We start from the raw sequence: 21,006 nt of genomic DNA, 5'->3' as shown, positions 1-21,006 counted from the left end.
CAAAACAGCATCATAAGTCATGCCCCGGAGGTTGTTTACGTCTGAAATTAGGAAGCCTCCGGGTGCATGACTTATGAAGCTGTTTTGCAGTGACGATCTTTTCCTTAAATACTATTCTATAGATCCCACAACATCTCACACCTAAATGCATTCAACACGGGTGGTTAAAGATGGATAATTATAAAAATGAAAACAGTAGAAACCAAAAACAAAACTCATTGAGACGGGTGCTCCTTCCAGTAACGCCATGTATTGATGTGTGAGTTTCAGGACGCGACCGACAAATCACGGAACGGAGCCGAGAAATCTCCGAAGATGGCCGAGCGTGTTTCAAGTATTACCGACATTGTTTCCGAGAGGGGCGTTGTAATTCTGCTATTACCACTAAACTACCGATATCGCTGCAATTGTTTCGCGAGTGGGCTGCGTTTGTTTACATTTGTTTGTTTGTTTACATGACGTCACAGACTGTCATTGTTGGAAATGTGGTAAAATAATTCACAATGCATCTGGCTCACTGGTTACACCTGTTATGTATTATTTGCGCTTATTTAGTGTAGTTCTGTAACACACAGTGAGACTGATATAAGATCATACAAGACAGTCCAAGATTTCTATTAGATCCTATTACGACGCATCTCCGTGAACGCCATCCTCTATTATCCAGGGCGTTTTAACCCCATCTTGTTATTCTATTCACTCTGGAGCTTTTCCAGGTGGGTATGGAGCTCAATGACTGTCCCGTTTAGAATTAACGTTTGAGAAGAATATACATTTCAGAGTATGCCTTGATTTAACATTTGAGAACAAACCCACTCGCTGCAGCTGTTACATTTGACATACGCCTTGTCTCTGATTATATGCTTTACAAGAATAAAAAGAATTCCTATTTACGTTGAAAATGAACCCTAGTGAAATGAGAGATTCGGAGTTACTCGGGACTTGCCTCATTCTAGGCTTAAGTGAGTAATGAGGCACTTTCTCATGAAAAACTCGGACAATAATATTTATTGACAAACATGCATATTCATGGGAAGAATAGTCCATTAAAATTTATATCGGAAAAACGTATATTTAGAGGACTGTAGTAATACTATTCACGTGAGCAAGATACATGTTGTACTGATTTTTTGTTATCCTGTTGTACTACTGCTTTGTTATATTTTTGTACGATTGTTTTGTTGTACTGCTGTACTGATGTTTTGTTATACCGTTGTTCTATTGTTTTCCTGTTGTATTATTGTTATGTTATACTGTTGTACTGTTCTTTTGTTGTACTGATGTACTGATGCTTTGTTATACATTGTACTGTTGGTTTAGTATACTGTTGTACAATTGTTATGTTATACTGTTGTACAAGTGTTAGATTATACTGTTGTACTACTGTTTTGTTGTACTGTTGTATTGATGTTTTGTTATACTGTTGTACTGTTGTCTTGCACTGTTGTACCGATGCTTTGCTATACCGTTGTACTATTGTTTTGTTATATTGTTGCAGTATTGTTTTGCTATACTGTGCGAAGGATGTTTAACTTCTCTCCCAGACGAATCTGCTGTGGCGAATGAATCGGCGGTGTAAAAGCATATTACGTTGGACATTGACTGTGTCGTCAGAATCCAAAAGATACACGGCAATAATTTGGTTTGATTGTTGTTAACGCCGCATGTGGCGACTGTCTGGACCCTATAATCTAGTGATGAACATCTATCTAACAAGTGGGATACGATGATATATGTCAGCCGACCACCCGATCCCGTTAGTCGCCTCTTACCACAATAATGTTTTGCTAAATGTCAATTCTACCCGGATCTTCACGTGAATTGGACAAAAGCATAAGAACGGTGTATTGTCATGTTCTCCTAATACCGTAGTTTCCCTTTTATAAGACTGTAGGCAACAGACTGATGGGCGTTAGTTATTACGTAACGTTTCATTTTGGCGGCAGGATCGGATAATCTTGCTTGCTGATGCATGGCGTTGAATTGCGTCATATTGCGTAGATTAATAATGTCCGTGATTGTTTGGTTCAGACTTGATTATTTACAAAGTTCCATCACATAACATGAAAACCGCACAGTGAATCGTTAACCAACAGACAGCAGCATTCATTTACCCGCTGACACCTACCTCATGAAGCTCTGTCATAATGGCCATATGAGATCATGCACTACACCCTCCCCACTATGTCAGCTCCAACGGTAAAATTCATCAACAGAGAAGCATACGTAAAATACTTGCCACGACCCAGAAAAATGGTGACAGTATCTTTTCTTTGAGAGACGTTTAGAAGTTGGAGCAGTAAGGGAGGATGACAATATATGGATGAACAGCTTCTTTATTGCTATGAGAGCGACGTTTAGGTGTAGGTTCTAACACTGTTATCAAGCAAATGATGAAATGTTATCAAGCAAGTGATGAACAGTATGAGGATGGGTAGCACATATACAGATAGTATACATATGTATATGTATACCCCAATTAGTGTTTGCAGGCTTCGTTTGTCACAACCCTATCAAAACCCACGTGTTGTTATTGTGTCTGGCCTACCCCAATCAAGCTGTACAAACGTATCTACTATCTGTATACATGCTCCCCTTCCTCATACTGTTCATCATTTGCTAGATAACGACGTTAGAACCTACACCGAAACGTCGCTCTCATAGGAATAAAGTTGTTCATCCATATATTGTCATCCTTCCTTAGTGACAGTATCGTCTGCACACACGGTACAAACTGCGTTCAAGCTGTGTGAACGGGAAGTGTTATCAAGCTCAAAATCCATCAGAGATTCTTCTGACTTTATTTCTGAGTTTTTGTACTGCTCAAAATATTTTTATTTTACTTTGGAAAATGCATTTAAAATTAAAACTAGAAACATACTTATAGGTGAGCTATTAGCATGCAACAGTGTTAGGTTAGATTTTCAAATGGGAACACCTTGGGTTAAGCTAATGTATGAAATTGGTGTTTTCACCAACAAACAAATACTGGGCAGTTAATAACTGTATTCTAATATTGTGTACGTATAGAACTATTTTTGAAAAGAAATACAACGGCAGTACAAGAGTGCAGTAACACAAATACAATGACAATGTAACAATGACGCGGTGATTTTAGCGAAAGAGATGCTGTAAAGTCATTATTATTCGCAGGGGTTTAATTTTCGCGCTTTTCGCGTATCGTGTTGATGTTATTCACGTCGCTGCAACAACAGGGCCTTAACATTCCTAACCACTCACTCGCGGACATAGTATTCGTGACAATTTTCTTTGAGATAGAGTTTATTATTTAAGTTTCTAAATCCCTGTCACAATCGGTACAAAGAAAGATGATCGCCATATGAAGCGAGAAAAGAGGCAGTATGCACAGCAGAAGTAATGTCTAAAATAATATTTGACGATAACCACAAAACATTTTCTTCAACCTAAAACAAAAACGTAAACACATCATTAACACCGAAATCCTAGCCTACATAAAAATGAAAATATCTTAAACAAGGCTTAGTTCTACTATCAACACAGTGTCATCATACTCTGTTCTGAGAAACACAATGACAGAAACGTTGAAAAACAAACATCTGAACATTTAGACAGCGAGCAGAAAGACCAAGTTGCTACAAACTCTAAGGACCGCCCCAATGGTCTAGTGGTTAGAGCGTCCGCCCGCAGAGCGGATGGGCGCGGGTTCAAACCTGAAAGCGTCATACCAAAAGACGTTAAAATATGGTACTTGTTGGTCCCTGCCTGTCTCTCGGCATTAGTGGGTACAACAAGGACTGGTCAGCTCGGAGTCAGTATAATGTGACTGAGTGGGGTATTCACGTTTAAATGCGGCATGGTATCTCAGTGAGCTTGCACTACAAAACCAGCTACGGTCAGGGATAGTACCAACAGTCACACATACACACACATACACGTCGTCATATGAGCGAAATATTCTCCAAGGTGTTGGCCACATTGGTGGACACTTACACGTCGTCATATGAGCGAAATATTCTCCAAGGTGTTGGCCACATTGGTGGACACTTACACGTCGTCATATGAGCGAAATATTCTCCAAGGTGGCCAGATTGGGGCACAGCAAAAAGCGATACAGAAAAGCTGTTAGGTCACACTTTCAGAAAAATATTGTTCTTTATGAACATTGTAACAGAGGTGTAATTACCTACTTCCATAAACCAAATAAAGTCGAACATATTACAACACCAGCAAGCAATATTCCCTTCGTTGATTTAATGACTATATTATTGATTTTATGACTTTATATTCCAGGGTAAAACATAGTTAATGTCGAAATGTATCGGAGAGAGTTGATACAACAGAATCCCCATGAAGTTAGATATTACAACCTGACATGTTTTGGACAGAACCAAAACAGAGTCAGTCATGCAGAAATAATGCGAAACCATCAAGGGACGCAAATCTGCTTTGCCATCGTTGACCATCCACATCAATTCCAACCGATAAACAGTATAGTCTGATTTCAGGTCTTTTGTCATTATCTCTGAGAGACATGTGAGTGAATTAAGCAACATATAACACATAATAACACAATCCCGATATTGATTCTACTGTTGTGTGGAAAATGCAATTCAGCAAAATTGACTCTGTTATGTCACGTGACTGGTGTGCTAATAGCGTTTACTCTCCGAAAATCAGATTCAGAACCTTTCAGATTCAGGTTTAAGGGAAAATATCTTGTCAGTAACACCAACGAAATAGAGAAATATTACAAAAATATTCAGCTGAAACCAGTGAGGGTGCCAATCCATGTTTCAAACCATAATGAACAGAAATATTTTGGGGGAATGTTTTGAGATATTGTTGCACTAAAGAAGGAAAGCACAGTTTCATAAACTACTTCCGAAAACATTTATTATCACTAAGCTGTTTGTTTAGTGTAATAACAACTGATATGATAATCTGTAAATACGCATTAACAGCCAATAACGATCTGCTTATAATGACTAATCAATGACGGACAAGTTATTTGTATGGTTGACAATAAGATTTGCATGATAACTCCTTTATTCTCGTAAACGTTACTGTCGGGCTGTGGGATACTTCCCCAAACAAACACTGACTCTGATGACTTTATCAGCAAGCTGTTCGTAATCTACTTGTAGCTAAAGAGTGAGTGAGTATGGTTTTACGCCGCTTTTAGAGATATTCCAGTAATGCCACGGTGGGGTCACCAGAAATGGGCTTCACACATTGCACTCATGTGAGGAATCGAACCCTGGTCTTCAGTGTGGCGAGCGATCAAAAGGCTACCCTACCATCCAGTACCTAAAAGAGTTAGCACAGGTGCTTAGTTACCATTATGGAGCGTACAGGTTGTCCAGCTTGACCTGAGCTACGTTACATGTGCATGGGACGGGCGATCAAAATGCACAAACTGCAGGTCGAGCTACGTTAAATAGTGGAACAGAGAGTACCATTAATGTTGCGTCCGTACGACACGTGCATGCATGGATCCGTTACAGAACTTGCCCGTAAAACAACATTTCTGAAAACACAGCCAGTTCATGTTTAGATTGATATATTTATACAGTCATATGCTATCTGGTTTGGCTTACTAACTTTGCCACGTGGAGACGTCAGGTACTTTCATAATCCGATTCACTCTCGCTATAACTCTTTACCATCTGGAGTTTCTTTCTTAAAGAAAGTTACAGGACATTGCTGACGACACTGAGATGTCAAACGGCGACTTTGTCGTCTCTGCTTTTCTGACATGTCGAAAATCAACTATTGTGCACCATTTCACAATAACGGACCCAACCGGGTGTGACACGGTCACGCAAGCACTAGTATTCACTTGATTAGGTCATGCTGAACAACCTGTAGTTGATGAATATAGAAAGATCGCCACATTAATTTATTGTTAGTGTCAGCGTTGCCAGTATCAGCAATGTTATCCTGTTTTGCTATTTGTTTCATTTTTGGTTAACGCCGCACTCATGTCGAAGACTCTGGTTCGCCTCTCTACCTTGGAAGCCCATTCTGGTGTCCCACGCCGTGATATTGTTGGAATAGTGTTAAGAGCGGCGTAAAACTATAACTACTCACTCACTCTACGCGTTGTCACAGTGCACTACGGATGGCAGGGGTGGGGGTTGGGCAATTATCTCCCTGTGATCTTCGGCGTGACGAGCAAACGATTTACCCACAAGCCTACCCCACCGCTCCCCTCTCCTGTGAACTGGCCAATAGTTAAAACGTGGTTGGGTAAGGGAAGGTCCCCACAAATACATGACGATCTCTTGAAGGTGTTGAAACAGAAATAAAGTAGAAGTCATGTAAAATGGACAGTTTACATCAAGGATACAGAACGGGTGCTTTTGCAGTTTGCTGTTTATTGAGGGTTATGGATATAATACACAAAGAAGAGCATTGTTCAGTGTGATCGGTGTGTAGTTTACCTCGTCTTGGCGACAGAACCATAAGCGATAATAGTGTGTGTGTTAGTAAACATATCGGGCCAACGCAGATGCATCCAGGGTATAGTGGAGATGTATAGAAACATATACGCTGGTAATCATCAAGCATGATCAAACTCGTGACGATGTTAAGAAATACCGTCAACCAACGTATACAAAAACACATCACATAAGCTGTGGTTTGGGTAGGAGCATAGTTCTGTATTCGCTTGCGGATACACATCAATATTCATTATTATTAACACTGATGACAGACATACCGGATAAACTACATAACTGATCTACCGCCATGAGTCCGGAAACAGCTGTTCGACTTTACCAATGTGTATTAATCACCCAACCACATTGAGACATCGTCGTATTCTGTAAGTTCGCCGCTGTCGCCGTCTGGCCACTCCGCCCCGAAACCTTGATTCAGATCACCGAATGCGCATTCGGTGTTGTACCACCAACCTGATTTCCGGACCGAGGCACAACTGTATGGATTGTCCTTGTCATGAGTATAGAACTCCATACCATTGAGCATCGTATTGGAACCACCACCGCCAAACCCATCAATAGTGTTCCCAGACCCCCACCACCTGCTGGTACTAAACTCACTATATTCCAAAGCATAGCCCTCTTCTTCCGGTTTTAACCGGAAGTCATTATATTTGGCAGATGAAGTCCAGCGGTGTGGTTTTACCGACAGGGTATATTCACCCTGGTCCGTTATAGCCTTAATCTTCTCGTTTCCCAACCAGAAGCACGTGCCGCTGACGTCACCGAAACCATCTTTGTACTCCTGCCAGGTCTTGTAGAAGAAGTTATCGCCGCAGTCTTTTCTCCGCTGAATGGTGATGTAACTGTAGTAACAGTACACTTGGAATGGCGTGGGGTAGTTGGTTACTTGCAAGGTGTACACGCCGTTCCTACTCGGTTTGTGCCATCCAAAGGAGGGACAGTCTGGAAACATGGCACCAAATGCCTGTGAGTGAGTGAGCTTATGCTTTGGGCGTGTGTAATTGTACCCATGTGGAAAATTGAATCCGGGTATTCGGCATGACGTGTGAACGCTTTAACCACTAGACTTCCCTGCAGTCAATTTACTTGTGAAAATATCTCTCTGTTTACATGGTTGTCATAGTAGTCATGCTACAAATGATGGTCTTATAAACGCATCAATACGTTGGCACTAATACCCTACTACTACAAATGATGGTCTTATAAACGCATCAATACGTTGGCACTAATACCCTACTACTACAAATGATGGTCTTATAAACGCATCAATATGTTGGCACTAATACCCTACTACTACAAATGATGGTCTTATAAACGCATCAATACGTTGGCACTAATACCCTACTACTACAAATGATGGTCTTATAAACGCATCAATACGTTGGCACTAATACCCTAATGCTACAAATGATGGTCTTATAAATGCATCAATACGTTGGCACTAATACCCTACTACTACAAATGATGGTCTTATAAACGCATCAATACGTTGGCACTAATACCCTACTACTACAAATGATGGTCTTATAAACGCATCAATACGTTGGCACTAATACCCTAATGCTACAAATGATGGTCTTATAAATGCATCAATACGTTGGCACTAATACCCTACTACTACAAATGATGGTCTTATAAATGCATCAATATGTTGGCACTAATACCCTAATGCTACAAATGATGGTCTTATAAACGCATCAATACGTTGGCACTACTACCCTACTACTACAAATGATGGTCTTATAAACGCATCAATACGTTGGCACTAATACCCTACTATATATATATATATATATATATATATATATATATATATATCTCTGTGAATGTATATTTGGTTACTGCAAAACATATATTTTGGCAAGAATAGTTTGTTTTGGTCACATAGTGAGTAATACTACCTGGGTCCTTTTCCAAAAGTTGTACGAAATTGATATAGGTCTGAATGTAAACTATTCTGAACAGTAAAAAAAACCCCAAAAAACAAAAAACATCCGACCCCCCCCCCCCCCCTAATTCTGACTTTTTGCCCAGAGTATAAATAGAAGACATAAAATGAATGCTTACGTTTATGAGATTTCATTTTTTTCGAAAAATGCGTTTCTATTGCTGTTCAGTATAGATATGTCTTATTTTATTATTAAGTTGAGAATTTACTCATTTTTCAAACATTATCTTCTCTTATACTTGACCGTATTGTACCTGAGATGAATGTCGTGCAGTTGATGTTGGTGGCACCCGCGGGGCAGTTACATCCCCCACCCAGGTCGGTCACACACTCAGTAGTGCCTGACCCTGGCGAGGGCGTAGTGGTAGTTGTAGTCGTCGTGCTGCAGGGGCTCAGTGCAAGGTCCGGGGATGGGCTGTCTCCACAAGACACCAGGTTCTGAAAGCACGTGTGAGCTATAATAGATATGCGTGAGCACATAGAAAACAAACAGACAGGTGTGTTGGGTTTGTTTTGTTTCTGAATCTTCTTGTTAATTAACTCTGTTTTATTTTAAAAAACCAACCTGGATCAGATTATCCAGTGATTAACATAATATATAGAGCATCGAGCCATGCAATTTTAATAGGACCAAGACCACCCGATTCTAGTTACCAGGACCGGATCCAAAAGAAGGTGCGAATGTGCGCATAAGCTTTCCCCACAAGCTTTGAACTTCAGGTTGTAAGAACTGTGGGCTCGGATGATTTTGGGTCGGCTTCGGGCCTATGTGTGTTGGCCAGTTTCCGGGTGGCATTGAGCATTTGAGGCACGTGAATTCTGTGGTACCGATGGTTATCGATTGTGACTAAACTTCCCCTCGCTGCACTATCGTATCTATATTGTCATTGAGTAAGCCAAGGTATGTGTAAGGAGTTTGTGTGCTAAACATGGATAGTGGCGGCGCATTATAAAGCAAGAGTCAGTTTAATATGGAAGCACTGTTATCGTTTAAAAATACATTTTATATTTCCGTTTCAGCGTAACTTTTAGGACTGAATTAATTAAAAATGCCTATATTGCATCAATCCAGTAATTTGCATCATTACTCAGTTACCAGCTGAAAAAAAATGATACAAACAGTTCCTATCGTATGAAGCCTTGTTTTAAATGAAGAGAACCCTCCTTTAACATCTGCATCTTTCAACTGCCTGATCCATCAGGTGCATTATCACTCTTGAGCTCAGTGAAAAACGAGGTCGTCCGTCACTGGCCTAGGTACTCTCTATTTCCGCGGCATAACGATGAATTAACGTTATGAGGTGTTCGGAAGTGGAATCCTGTCGGAACGGGAGGGAAAAGGATACGATTTCCCCAAGTTGGTAAAAACTCAGGAATATTCGGTACATTGCAATATTTTGATCATTTGCAGACTTGGGCCACTTCCTAGTTACCGGTCAGTAATGTAAAAGTAAGTATCGCGCATTGGCTATCTCGGCAGAAAACGTGTTTACCGCGAGAATAGGAGACGGACCTGTGACTGACGTATGTACCTTGTAAACTTTGTACACCGAAGTAGATAGCATATGACTGTATAAACAATTCAATTAAAACAGGAAATGAATGTGTTTTTTCTTCAGAAGTGTTTTCCGGGATCATTTCTGTAATGAATCCATGAATCTATGCTTCGCACGAACGTAACTTTAATTTTTCGCCCTTATTGAGCTAAATTAACTCGACCTGCTGTTTGTGCCCTTTGACCTCCCCGGGTCATGCATATGTAGAGTAGCTCAGGTCAGTCTGGACAAGCTGTATCAGCATACCTGGCTGTGCCTTACTCTGCATTCCTCCCTCGTGACATACAGTGGACTGTCAGAAGTTTGATGATAGTTTGTTCAACAACCTTTTTATTATTAAATCGTACTTCATAAAAACATTCACAATGGTAGGAAAATAATGATGCATTATGAAAACGATTGTACTTGTAGTATTTCATTAAAGTGACCAAACACCGTCCCGTTTTCCTCCAGACTATACAGAAGGTGGTGATGGTAAATCTGACGTAACCTTATGTTTATAGGAGGCACACAGACATAGACAGATATTGACACCGGAAAAGATTAAGGAATTCAAGATTAGGTTACCTCTAGACGTTTCCTGGAGTAGTGAACAGGACAAGGAGACAAATCATCGCTGTAAATCCCGCTGAGAGTGACGTTGACGGTGACAAGGCCACAGGACATAAAGGGGAGACCACTCTGCTGGCAGACAGCAACCCCAACGCACCAAGCCTTCCGCTGACACAGTGATGCACAGCGAAGTTTGGATGAGAGCTTGTGAGTCTCCTTGACTTTCCAGGCATAGAGAGGCTCAGGACTGTAAGTTGTGCTCGTCATAGTTATGGAGGGCAGGCTGGAGGATATTGGGGTCGTCAACAGGAGCGACATTAACAGACCGTAAAGTGGTGACACCATCATGCCTGCAGAAAGTATTCGAAACTATTGATAGCTCCACTTGATTGTTTCTGGTATAGTGCCAGAGGTCCAGAGACAGTCTCTCAATCATTAAAAGTTTACCAAACTGGGTCCAATTTGTTATCAAGGGTGTCGGCAGCTATGGCAACGTCTTCCGCCGGAGTCACAGATGCCAAGATCACCAGTGCAACAAGCCTTATTCACACATAACCCGTTACAGAAGTAGGAATGCTGCAAACACAAGCCAGCATGAACCAAAGTCCCGTTCCTTCGAAACCTGGCTCAGATTCGCTTGTCCCAGTATCTGCCTTTGCCTATTCCGAAAGCAAACATACGTATCCTCGTTAAGGGCAGCAGTTGGACGTTGCAGAGCCCTGATTGAGTAGAGGTTACTGACGCAACTTCATCGACCTAATAGTTATTTTGATCTACGCGACCATGGTTAGCGATACCGGGTTTTTATTATTTGTCGAGTGGTTTGTGAAAAGAAGAACATTAAATATCAGACTGATTTCGGCTGTCAGTTTGGTTCTGGCGTTGTTCTATGGCGGCACTAAACAGAACGGTTTTATGCCATATTGATGACTCCACAACTGGAACAGGAACTTGAGACCACTGACCAAAAGGTCTTTTCTTCTAAGAAATAATGCCACGCGGAAGTGATAGATGGCGCTGTGTTTACTCAACGCGAGCTGTAAGTGGCTCTGTGTATGAGCTTGGCGTAATATGGATTGGTATAGGCATTACATCTCATGTTAACTTAAGCACCCCTCTCAGTTTCCGTTCTTCAACACAATCAGTACTTCACTAGCCAATTGACGCTGATAAAGACAACACTTATATATGTTATAATACACTGGAAGCGTTCCTGGACCTCGTTTAATTGTATGGATGAATGGAATTCGGTCACTTCCACGACTTCCGTTGGGAGTGAAAATGGTAAAACATTTCACCCATAAACAGGATAGTGGGTTTAATGCAACAGTGTTAACGGTTAACAAGGTTTGTTATGACCCTTGTTTATAAAAAATATATCATATTTTTACAGTTATCCGACCTGATCTTTCGTGAGGAATGAGATTTAGTGACATGTTCATTCTGCACAAAACACATATTTACACCTACTTGCTTGATTTTGCACATTTGAAAAATTAACTTGTTGATCACCTGTATGTAGCAAACAAAGGTAGGGATTCAAGAATGGTAGACCAATTTTCAGTAGATTTTGTGATAGAAACGCGCGGCAGGGACACGGTAAAGAAAACATTATGATTATATTTCTGACGAGATCCGCCAAGATTCGGGTTAGAACGGATGTTCAATAACCCATGCTAGTTGTAAGTGGCGACTGATGGGTTGAGAGGTCGGGCTCGCTCACTTGGTTGACTATCTACAAATATTGGAGTTTGTGAGTGAGTTTAGTTTTACGCCGCACTCAGCAATATTACAGCTATATGGCGGCGGTCTGTAAATAATCGAGTCTGGACCAGACAATCCAGTGGTCAACAGCATGAGCATCGATCTGCGTAATTGGAAACCGATGACGTGTGTTAACCATGTCAACGAGCCTGACCACCCGATCCCGTTAGTCGCCTCTTACGACAAGCTGAGTCGCCTTTTATGGCAAGCATGGGTTGCTGAAGGCCTATTCTACCCCGGGACCTTCACGGGTCTACAAATATTGGAGTTTGAACCAGATAATCCAGTGACCAACAGCATGAGGCACGATGTACGTGACTGGTCTATGATGACGATGACGATGACGATGACGTGTCAACCAAGTCAGCGAGCCTGACCACCCTATCACGTTAGTCGTCTCTTACGACAAGCATGGGTTACTGAAAATCAATTCAATCCGGATAACCACGGGTTCTTTAAATATCAAATCTATAACGATATAAATAGATATTATTAATGCTGTCATACAAACATACCCCTCCGGTGTATTTCCGAAAATGCACATTGTTTTCAGTTTAGAGGACCGATTTCTACTATTTATCACGCTTAATATGTCTTTTGAAATCGAGGTTTTGGCAGTGTACGATTATCGCTGGGAAGTCTTCTGTCCGCAAACATCACAATCGGCTTAGTTTACATACGGGGATATCGGTTTCCACTATGGGAACGAAGACAGGGTAATGTAGACTTACTGTCCAGTAAGACATAAGAGGGATATAGGGGGGGATGTTGCGTTAGGAAGCTATAGAAGAAGGCTTCCGATGAGCTTCCCTACCACGTAACGAGAAAGGATAAAAGGCTTAAAATATCAAGAACGTTGTCACCTGTTTTGCTCTGTATGTGGGTTGCCACGACCAACCTTCCGTAGGTACTTATTACACCTGGCCTATCATTCGGAAATGCTTGTTTTGTAAGCTTAGGACGCATCATATATCGTTTAACCACCTCAACGCATACAGCATTTACCTTTGTTTTGACGAATATAACCAAGCATGACGCAGGAGTGTGTGAGTTTAGTTTTACGCCGCACTCAGCAATAGTACAACCATATGGCGGTCTGTAAATAATCGAGTCTGGACCAGACAATCCAGTGGTCAACAGCATGAGCATCGATCTGCGTAATTGGAAACCGATGACGTGTGTTAACCATGTCAACGAGCCTCACCACCCGATCCGGTTACAAGCGGACAAGCATTGTCATCTTTTATGGCAAGCATGACTTGCTGAAGGCATGACGCAGGAAGATGAAAGAAGCGATGCACGCACGCATGCACGCACACACGCATTGATAGAACACTGAGTTTAGTTTTACGACGCGCTTTCAGCAACATTCCAGCAATATCTCGGCGGTGAAAAGGGCTTCACACATTGTATCCACGCAGGGAATCGAACCTGGGTCGTCGGCGTAATGAGCGAAGGTTTTAACCACTAGGCTACCCCGACGCCCCCAATTGATAGAAGAAATGCCAATGCTTTTGACGAACATGTTTCATTGTAAACGTTATAGTTTTATGTTAAAATAGTTTTAATTTATCACACCAACACAAAAAGCAACATCGTGCCCAAGATCTTCATCGAAATCGTGAACAAAACGGCCTCTGTTACCATCACCTCTATGAGTTTTACTTTACGCCGCACTCAGCAGTATTCCAGCTATTTGTCAGTGGCCTGTAAATAATTGAGTCTGGACCAGACAATCCAGTGCTCAACATAATAGGCATCAATCTGCGCGATTGGGAACCTATGACATGTGTCAATCAAGTCAGCGAGTCTGACAACCCGACCCCGTCAGCTGCCTCTGAAGACAAGCATGGGTTATTGAAGATACATTCTAACCTGGGCCTTCACGGGTCCTGTGAGATATCAGGGTGAGCTTTCGGATCCCATTTGCAATGATTTCATCTCAATGGATGACAATGCTCTTCCTCACAGCGCAAGAAACGTCCTTGATTATCTTGCGAGAGAATCCATCATTGGGATGGACTTGCCAGTCTGCTCACCAGACCTTGATACCATTGAACATGCCCAGGACTTGCTTCAAACTCACCAAACCAAGTCCGGTATTACAAGCAGCACTTATTGAACTCGTAGAAGCCCTTTGTTCATGAATATCAAGTTTCCATAGAAACTGTTTCAGAAACCTGCCCTCAGCTTTACAAGACGTAGAGACGTGCACTAAGCAACGTTCGAAATAATCGTGGGCGGGAGCCCCAGTGCTGGTTGTTATTGTATCGCAGCCAAGCCAAGATACCTGTACCTTTAATGACATCTGTACTTTTCTGAGTAAACAGGTGTGTTAATTCTTGTTTGATAAGTTTTCATGCCATCAAAGTTCATCAGCATACATGTATTACACTTTAAAATGCTTCATGGACACACCATTATGAAAGGTGGAATTAATCACATGATTCCTAACGTTTTTTGGCTGAGTATATTTTCAATGTCCACATTATGAGATGCTGGAATAAAGCAGATAAACTCATCCTGTTTGTTTTAGCATTTATTTAGCACTGACGGACGCCTGTACAGTATTAAAAATAATATAATGATGTTAAATCTTGTTAAACGCCACGATGTCAACCGACTGGACGAAGTCTTCAAAGGCAGTGATGTTCTCCTCCAGGAAATCTGTGCCCACCTGAAAACAAATAATAAAAGAGTGAGTGAGTTTAGATTTACGCTATCAATATTCCAGCAATATCAATATTCTATCAATATTCCAGCAATTATCAATATTCTATCAATATCATGATAAAGGGTGGAGGAATGGGGACAGGCACACCACAAATTTGCCTCACACATTGTACCCATGTGGGAAATCAGACCACCTGATGAGTGAATACCTTAACCTCTAGACTGCCCTACTGATAAATGTGGTCATTCATTGGCTGACATTTTACATATTAAAATACATGTGGCAGAGACTAGTTCTCGCTTCAATGTCTCTTACTGAACACTGAACCCTGCAATTTTCTATCTACATAACAGCAGACTGTAAATAATCTTGATCAATCAAGTGATTGATGTCATGAGCACACAGGAACTCGATATTGCACTGTAGGTTAAACATAGACCATAGATCTACATATATTAATAGAGTAAAGGAGCAGCAGCTGCCATATTGGATTGTCATGCCGACATTGACTCGTTCCGACTTCAGGTCGAAATATATGCTAAGAATTCGGTGACATTTGAAACTATGCACACGTACCTCTCAATTATACATTTCCACACACATCCTGCCTGATTTCCGCGACATAACACCCATTTTATTAACTTTAATACATTCTCAAACTCGAAAATCAAACCAAAACACCTCTGGGGTGAAAGTTATCCCGCACTCGCAGCCTCTCTTCAGGCCGCTGCTGAATGGAAGTATTTATCGTATCAGTAAACAAGACGGCATGGTTTGAGAGCCAAAAGTCTTGGATGAGCTATGAATCTGACACCCAATTAGTCGTCAACAACAACAACAACAAAAATTTTAAATTTTGCGCGAATGTAATGAACTTGTTCTGGAAAAATTACTTACGTTCAGCGGACCAATGAGATCACTCAAGAGGCTGCGAATGCGGGATAACGTTCACCCCAGAGGTGTTTTGGTTTGATTTTCGAGTTTGAGGACGCATTCAAGTTAATAAAATGGGTGTTATGTTGTGGAAATCAGGTAGGATGTATGTGGAAATGTATAATTGAGACGTACATGTGCATAGTTTGAAATGTCACCGAATTCTGAGCGTACATTTCGACCTGAAATCGGAACGAGTCGATGTCGGCACGACAATCCAATATGGTAGCCGCTCCTTTATTCTATTAATATATACGATGTGCGCGTAGATCTATGGTCTATGTTTAACCTACTGTGCGATATCGGGATCCTGTGCATGAACATCAATACAATAACATGCATCCATCTAGTTAACAGGCCTTGCACCTGACCCTATCAGTAGACTTTGACCACATGCAAGGGTTGCTGAAGATCATATCTAACCCAGATCTTCTCAGGTCTATGGTTCATGGATACATTGGGTGAACCCATGATATAAACCCACAATCATGGATACATTGGGTGAACCCATGATATAAACCCACAATCATGGATACATTGGGTGAACCCATGATATAAACCCACGATCATGGATACATTGGGTGAACCCATGATATAAACCCACAATCATGGATACATTGGGTGAACCCATGATATAAACCCACAATCATGGATACATTGGGCGAACCCAGGATATAAACTCACAATCATGGATACATTGGGCGAACCCAGGATATAAACCCACAATCATGGATACATTGGGTGAACCCATGATATAAACCCACAATCATGGATACATTGGGCGAACCCAGGAAATAAACCCACAATCATGTGTACATTGGGCAAACCCAGGATATGAACCCACAATGATAGGATTCTGGTAACACAAATGCTAACCAATGGTTCATCACAGCACACTGCGATATCTCAGAGGACTTGACCAATCATGTGATAGGTGGAACATAATGAATAGCCATTGTTAATCATTACCATGGTTACCCCATGTAATCTCCACTTAGTTACTCCATCACCTTACCTTGTCATCTTCCACTACACACATGATCTGCAGTTTGTTGATTCCATAGCCAACTGGAACGAGTTTGGCTGAAAAATACATACAGACTTGCTTGACCTCCTAGAATGTGTTCAATGGATGACACCACCAAAACAAGCCTTGAATATAAACATCTGACTTATATGACACCTTACTTGTGACAACACTCACATGACCCACAACAGCTGACAATACACGATCCCAACAGGTGACAACACTTACATGACCCCAACAAGTGACAACACTCACATGACCCCAACAGCTGACAACACTCACATGACTCCAACAGGTGACAACACTCACACGACCCCAACAGGTGACAATACTTACATGATCCCCACTTGAGTCCATCTGTTTCGAGAGATCGAACCCTTTGCTCGAGTTCCTTCATGTCTGTCTCATCATCCCATGGTTTCACTTCCATTATGATGTTGCTCTTGGCGATGAGAACAGGCTCTAAGAACAGGAGCAGGCTGTTAGCAGATACTATTCAATCATGTGGACATACATTTTTTTTAGCTTGTTTTTCAATACTCTCGTCTGGACAAGACGATCCAGACACCAGTGAGTGAGTGAGGTTAGTTTTACATTTTGGTAAGTCAGGGTACAATAGCTGATGCTGTAAGTAATAGTAGCTGTTTCCTCTTAGGTTTACGCAGTTGTTTTTTTATTTGTAGCAACATATCTTTCACGGTAGCAACTAACTAGGAACATTCATGCATTACTACGCACAGATCATACATACACCATTCACACTTTAAACCAATGTTTGGAAGAGAACTCAGGTCTTCCCTGTGCCAACGGTTTAACCACTAGGCCACCCAACTAACACACATGCTGTAAATTATCAAATGCCCACTTAATTTCCCCATCTAAATGCTTCACCAGCTGATGTATTTCAGTCACCTTAAACATGTGTAATGATTTGGAGCATTTATGTTGACAGGTTTGCAGAAACAGAACCTCACCAGCTGCTTTATTTGTTTTGTAAATAATCTGAATCCCTGCAGTCCACTTTGAACTTTGTTTTCAACACATTCAGGATTACAGCTTCAGGATAAAGACATGAGGATCTCTATTTGGATGCCACAAACTCACTCTTTGCCTTCCTTGCAGCATACTCAGCTACACGTCTCTTCTTCTCAGCTTCAAACTCTGCATCTGCTTCATCATCAGATCCAAACATGTCAATATCATCGTCATCATCATCATCTGCAACAGGCTTCTTGGATGCCGCAGGCTCTGAACTGCTGCCACCGTATGTGCTAAGGTCTTTCTTCTGGCCAGGAAAACTATGGGAGCAAGCAAGTGTGATAATGCTCCTATTACTATTGGTAGGAAGGACAAGCAAATTTTGTACATACATTTCATTGATCCATAACCTACATATACATACTGTTCCAGCAAAAGTCACTTAAATACTCTTTCCCTTAATTTCTTAATCTGGGGTTCAAAAATCACCTGAAGCCTGGGACAAGTCAGTTTTCATTTCGGACAATCAAATAATGGTTTCAAACTGCAAATAAACTTGGATTTCATGTCATATCTGCTCATAATGTAGCTAATACATTTTGAATTATAAGTAATTTAGAGCTATCATTTTTTTAAAATTTGTCACTCTTCGATATATAGTCAAGTAATCAGGACAAGTGGAAAATTGGTAAGGACAAGTTACTTTCTTGAAGTCACTTGCCCTGTGGCAAATGGCTTTTTAAAAAAAATTTGAACCCCTAATTATGTGAAAAACATTTTGAGATTTGGCTGTTCAAATAAGTGAATAATGTGGTCATTTGCTTTCAAAGATGGACGTGACTTAGTTATTAGTTTCCTGCTATTCAGTTAGTACTTTACCTGTTTCGGTCGTTGCCGTAAGAGGCAATGTGGTTGTACCATCGAAGGGCGTGAGGAAGACTGGCCCCAGGTGCCCCAGACAATGCAGAGAATACAACATTGTCAGCCTGAGATGGGGTGTAACTGGAACCCAACAAAAACAAAATATCAGAATTCCACAAATAAACGTCACATCTTCCCTTAAAAAAGGAGGAAAAGTCAAACTACTTACCACAGAAACACTGGTAAATACATCAAGGAGGTTCTACAAAGTGTCACGCAAGCACAACTAACGTACGTCAAAATACAGTTTAGTACTATTGCTGTCTTCATTGTTACCTGTGTAAAAAGATGTGTCAATACTGTGATAAATGTATCTGTAACTGGAAGCCTATACCCAAGTAAAATGCATATTTGTATTCAGTTGCTATCTTCATTGTTTCACCTGTTTTGTAAGTAAGATGTGTTTATTGTAATAAATGTATCCGTAACTGGAAACAGTCTATGCCTGAGTAAAATGCATATTATTATTCCCACAGATAAATCAGCCCTTCTACCAGCTGAATTGGAAACTGACAACTGAATGGAGACTCTGATTACAGTTTTTACTAGTAGAATCGGCGAATCATGATTTTGTGTGTATTCAATTATGAGAAAATGTGACAGATGCCTTAGTCCTTTGGTCACTGTGAATATCCTCGATTATTTCATACAGTTAGACCACCACTTTCAAGGAAAGTATGGACGAGTATGTATGAACACTCAACAAAATATTTCCACTATCAATACACCCAGCCAGTGAAGTGTAGTGAAACTGGAAAAAATATGAGATCCTGTCACCAATTAAAAGGAAAATGACACAACTTAAAATAAGTAATCTCAAAATTTCAGTTAGTTAGACCAAGATCCAAGGTGTCAAATTCACTTCATTGACAAGGATTAGACTGATGCTCATGCTGTTAATCACTGGATTGGTATACTGACCAACGCCACTGGGATGGAATTTTGCACAGCGTGGTGTAAAACTAAACTAACTTCTTCATTGAAAAGGCCTAATGTTATTTCTGCAAAGTCATAAAATTATTGCAGCAATTTAATATGATTTAGAATTAACAAATAACATATTATTCAACATGTGGAAGTTCTAATGACCCCTCATTTAGATTCTGTGTCCGATCAGGATCCGGATCTATAAGGTGCTTATCTTTTCCTCTTTTACTTAACAAATGTTGCTAACAAGCAAAAATAAATTGAACAGCACAAAGCATCTTCCAGTGTCATAAACAGCTGGGCCTGTCAAGGGGGGGGGGGGGGGGGGAAGAGTTCCTTCCATTCCACCATATTCTTTCTTGGACAGATTAACACTAACAGAGGTAACATAAAGTGGTTCAAACCTTTATACTGTCCTTAATTTGAACGCTTTTAGATATTTTTGGGTCCTCTAGTAATCACGCTAATTGTTGTGTTATGTTTTGAAAAGAGTTCTAGAATGTATCAATTTATAGACATTATCTGGGATGGTGGAACGGTGGGAGCTCTTGCCGGCCGGAGTCCATTCTTATTCAGCTTCATCTGCAATGGCCGGTCGGGAAATATTTTGCTTAACGACCCAAGACAATGCACACGTAAATCAGTGTCACTGATAAGAATATTTATAAAATACCAAAGATTACAAAAATACAACTATTGTGATCCTTAACATTTACTAGCATTATAAGTAGAACAGGAGTGAGGTATTCATCTTGCGTTGACATGTCATCATTTGGTTATACATGGGAACACTCATGTCACAGGTGACTGAGTACATCGAATAAAGAAACTCAACGTCAAATATAGCTTACCCTTCAATATAACTGCGGTCTGCGAGGTATTGGTTCAATGCCTCTTGGCCAGCCGTCGATTTTAGGTCCCCGAAACCCATCTTGTGTAAAGGTTTTCAGCCAGAAAGAAAACGTGGTCCGTCTCGTGGGAAGACCGGAAGTAAAAGACCGCTAACCTGGAGTGCGCAGTAAATGACATATTGTTTGGTAGAAATATTATGTTTGCGTTTACTGTCAGAAAAGCAACAAAATTAGAACAATAACAAAGAATCATTCATATGTTAAATATCACGAGAAACTGATAACACCTTTTCCGCAGAATATGTTGTTGGAGTGAAAAGATTACGCGGTGAAACGAAACTAGATGCGATGTAGACGAATAGTGTACTCAAACACTTGGGTTTTTTTCACCGCATTTCCAATTTTTAAGGATACTTTCCAAAATGATAT

At 40.8% G+C, this 21,006-nt stretch overlaps 2 protein-coding genes across 2 annotated transcripts; both read right to left on the bottom strand.

Annotated features, from left to right (window-relative positions):
* Nucleotides 1-6,623: 6,623 nt before the first annotated feature.
* On the bottom strand, nucleotides 6,624-11,279 carry LOC137255663 (fibrinogen gamma chain-like). The gene is made up of 3 exons (XM_067793140.1): nucleotides 10,518-11,279; nucleotides 8,649-8,832; nucleotides 6,624-7,388 (listed from the first exon to the last, which is right to left on the bottom strand). Exons 1-3 carry the CDS (start codon nucleotides 10,848-10,850, stop codon nucleotides 6,772-6,774), a joined length of 1,134 nt encoding a protein of 377 aa, XP_067649241.1. The 5' UTR covers nucleotides 10,851-11,279; the 3' UTR covers nucleotides 6,624-6,771.
* A 3,513-nt stretch (nucleotides 11,280-14,792) lies between these two features.
* On the bottom strand, nucleotides 14,793-20,735 carry LOC137255662 (elongation factor 1-beta-like). Its single transcript, XM_067793139.1, has 6 exons — nucleotides 20,578-20,735; nucleotides 18,758-18,880; nucleotides 18,005-18,198; nucleotides 17,237-17,362; nucleotides 16,889-16,956; nucleotides 14,793-14,943 (listed from the first exon to the last, which is right to left on the bottom strand). Exons 1-6 carry the CDS (start codon nucleotides 20,655-20,657, stop codon nucleotides 14,857-14,859), a joined length of 678 nt encoding a protein of 225 aa, XP_067649240.1. The 5' UTR covers nucleotides 20,658-20,735; the 3' UTR covers nucleotides 14,793-14,856.
* Nucleotides 20,736-21,006: the final 271 nt, after the last annotated feature.

This window comes from Haliotis asinina, chromosome 11 (genome assembly GCF_037392515.1).
Source record: "Haliotis asinina isolate JCU_RB_2024 chromosome 11, JCU_Hal_asi_v2, whole genome shotgun sequence".
NCBI classification, from domain to species: Eukaryota; Metazoa; Mollusca; class Gastropoda; order Lepetellida; family Haliotidae; genus Haliotis; species Haliotis asinina.
Note: the sequence above shows the minus strand (reverse complement) of the source record. Positions and strands in the feature narration are given on the sequence as shown.

What these genes read in the sequence shown, in the direction of transcription:
- LOC137255663 (XM_067793140.1), bottom strand. Translation starts at nt 10,850, where the DNA reads ATGATGGTGTCACCACTTTACGGTCTGTTAATGTCGCTCCTGTTGACG. An exon ending in ACTCCAGGAAACGTCTAGAG is followed by an intron (nt 8,833 to 10,517) that starts GTAACCTAATCT and finishes ACGTGCTTTCAG; the next exon opens with AACCTGGTGTCTTGTGGAGA. An exon ending in CTGCACGACATTCATCTCAG is followed by an intron (nt 7,389 to 8,648) that starts GTACAATACGGT and finishes CCATGTTTCCAG; the next exon opens with ACTGTCCCTCCTTTGGATGG.
- LOC137255662 (XM_067793139.1), bottom strand. Translation starts at nt 20,657, where the DNA reads ATGGGTTTCGGGGACCTAAAATCGACGGCTGGCCAAGAGGCATTGAAC. An exon ending in TACGGCAACGACCGAAACAG is followed by an intron (nt 18,199 to 18,757) that starts GTAAAGTACTAA and finishes TTGCTCCCATAG; the next exon opens with TTTTCCTGGCCAGAAGAAAG. An exon ending in GTGTAGTGGAAGATGACAAG is followed by an intron (nt 14,944 to 16,888) that starts GTAAGGTGATGG and finishes ATTTGTTTTCAG; the next exon opens with GTGGGCACAGATTTCCTGGA.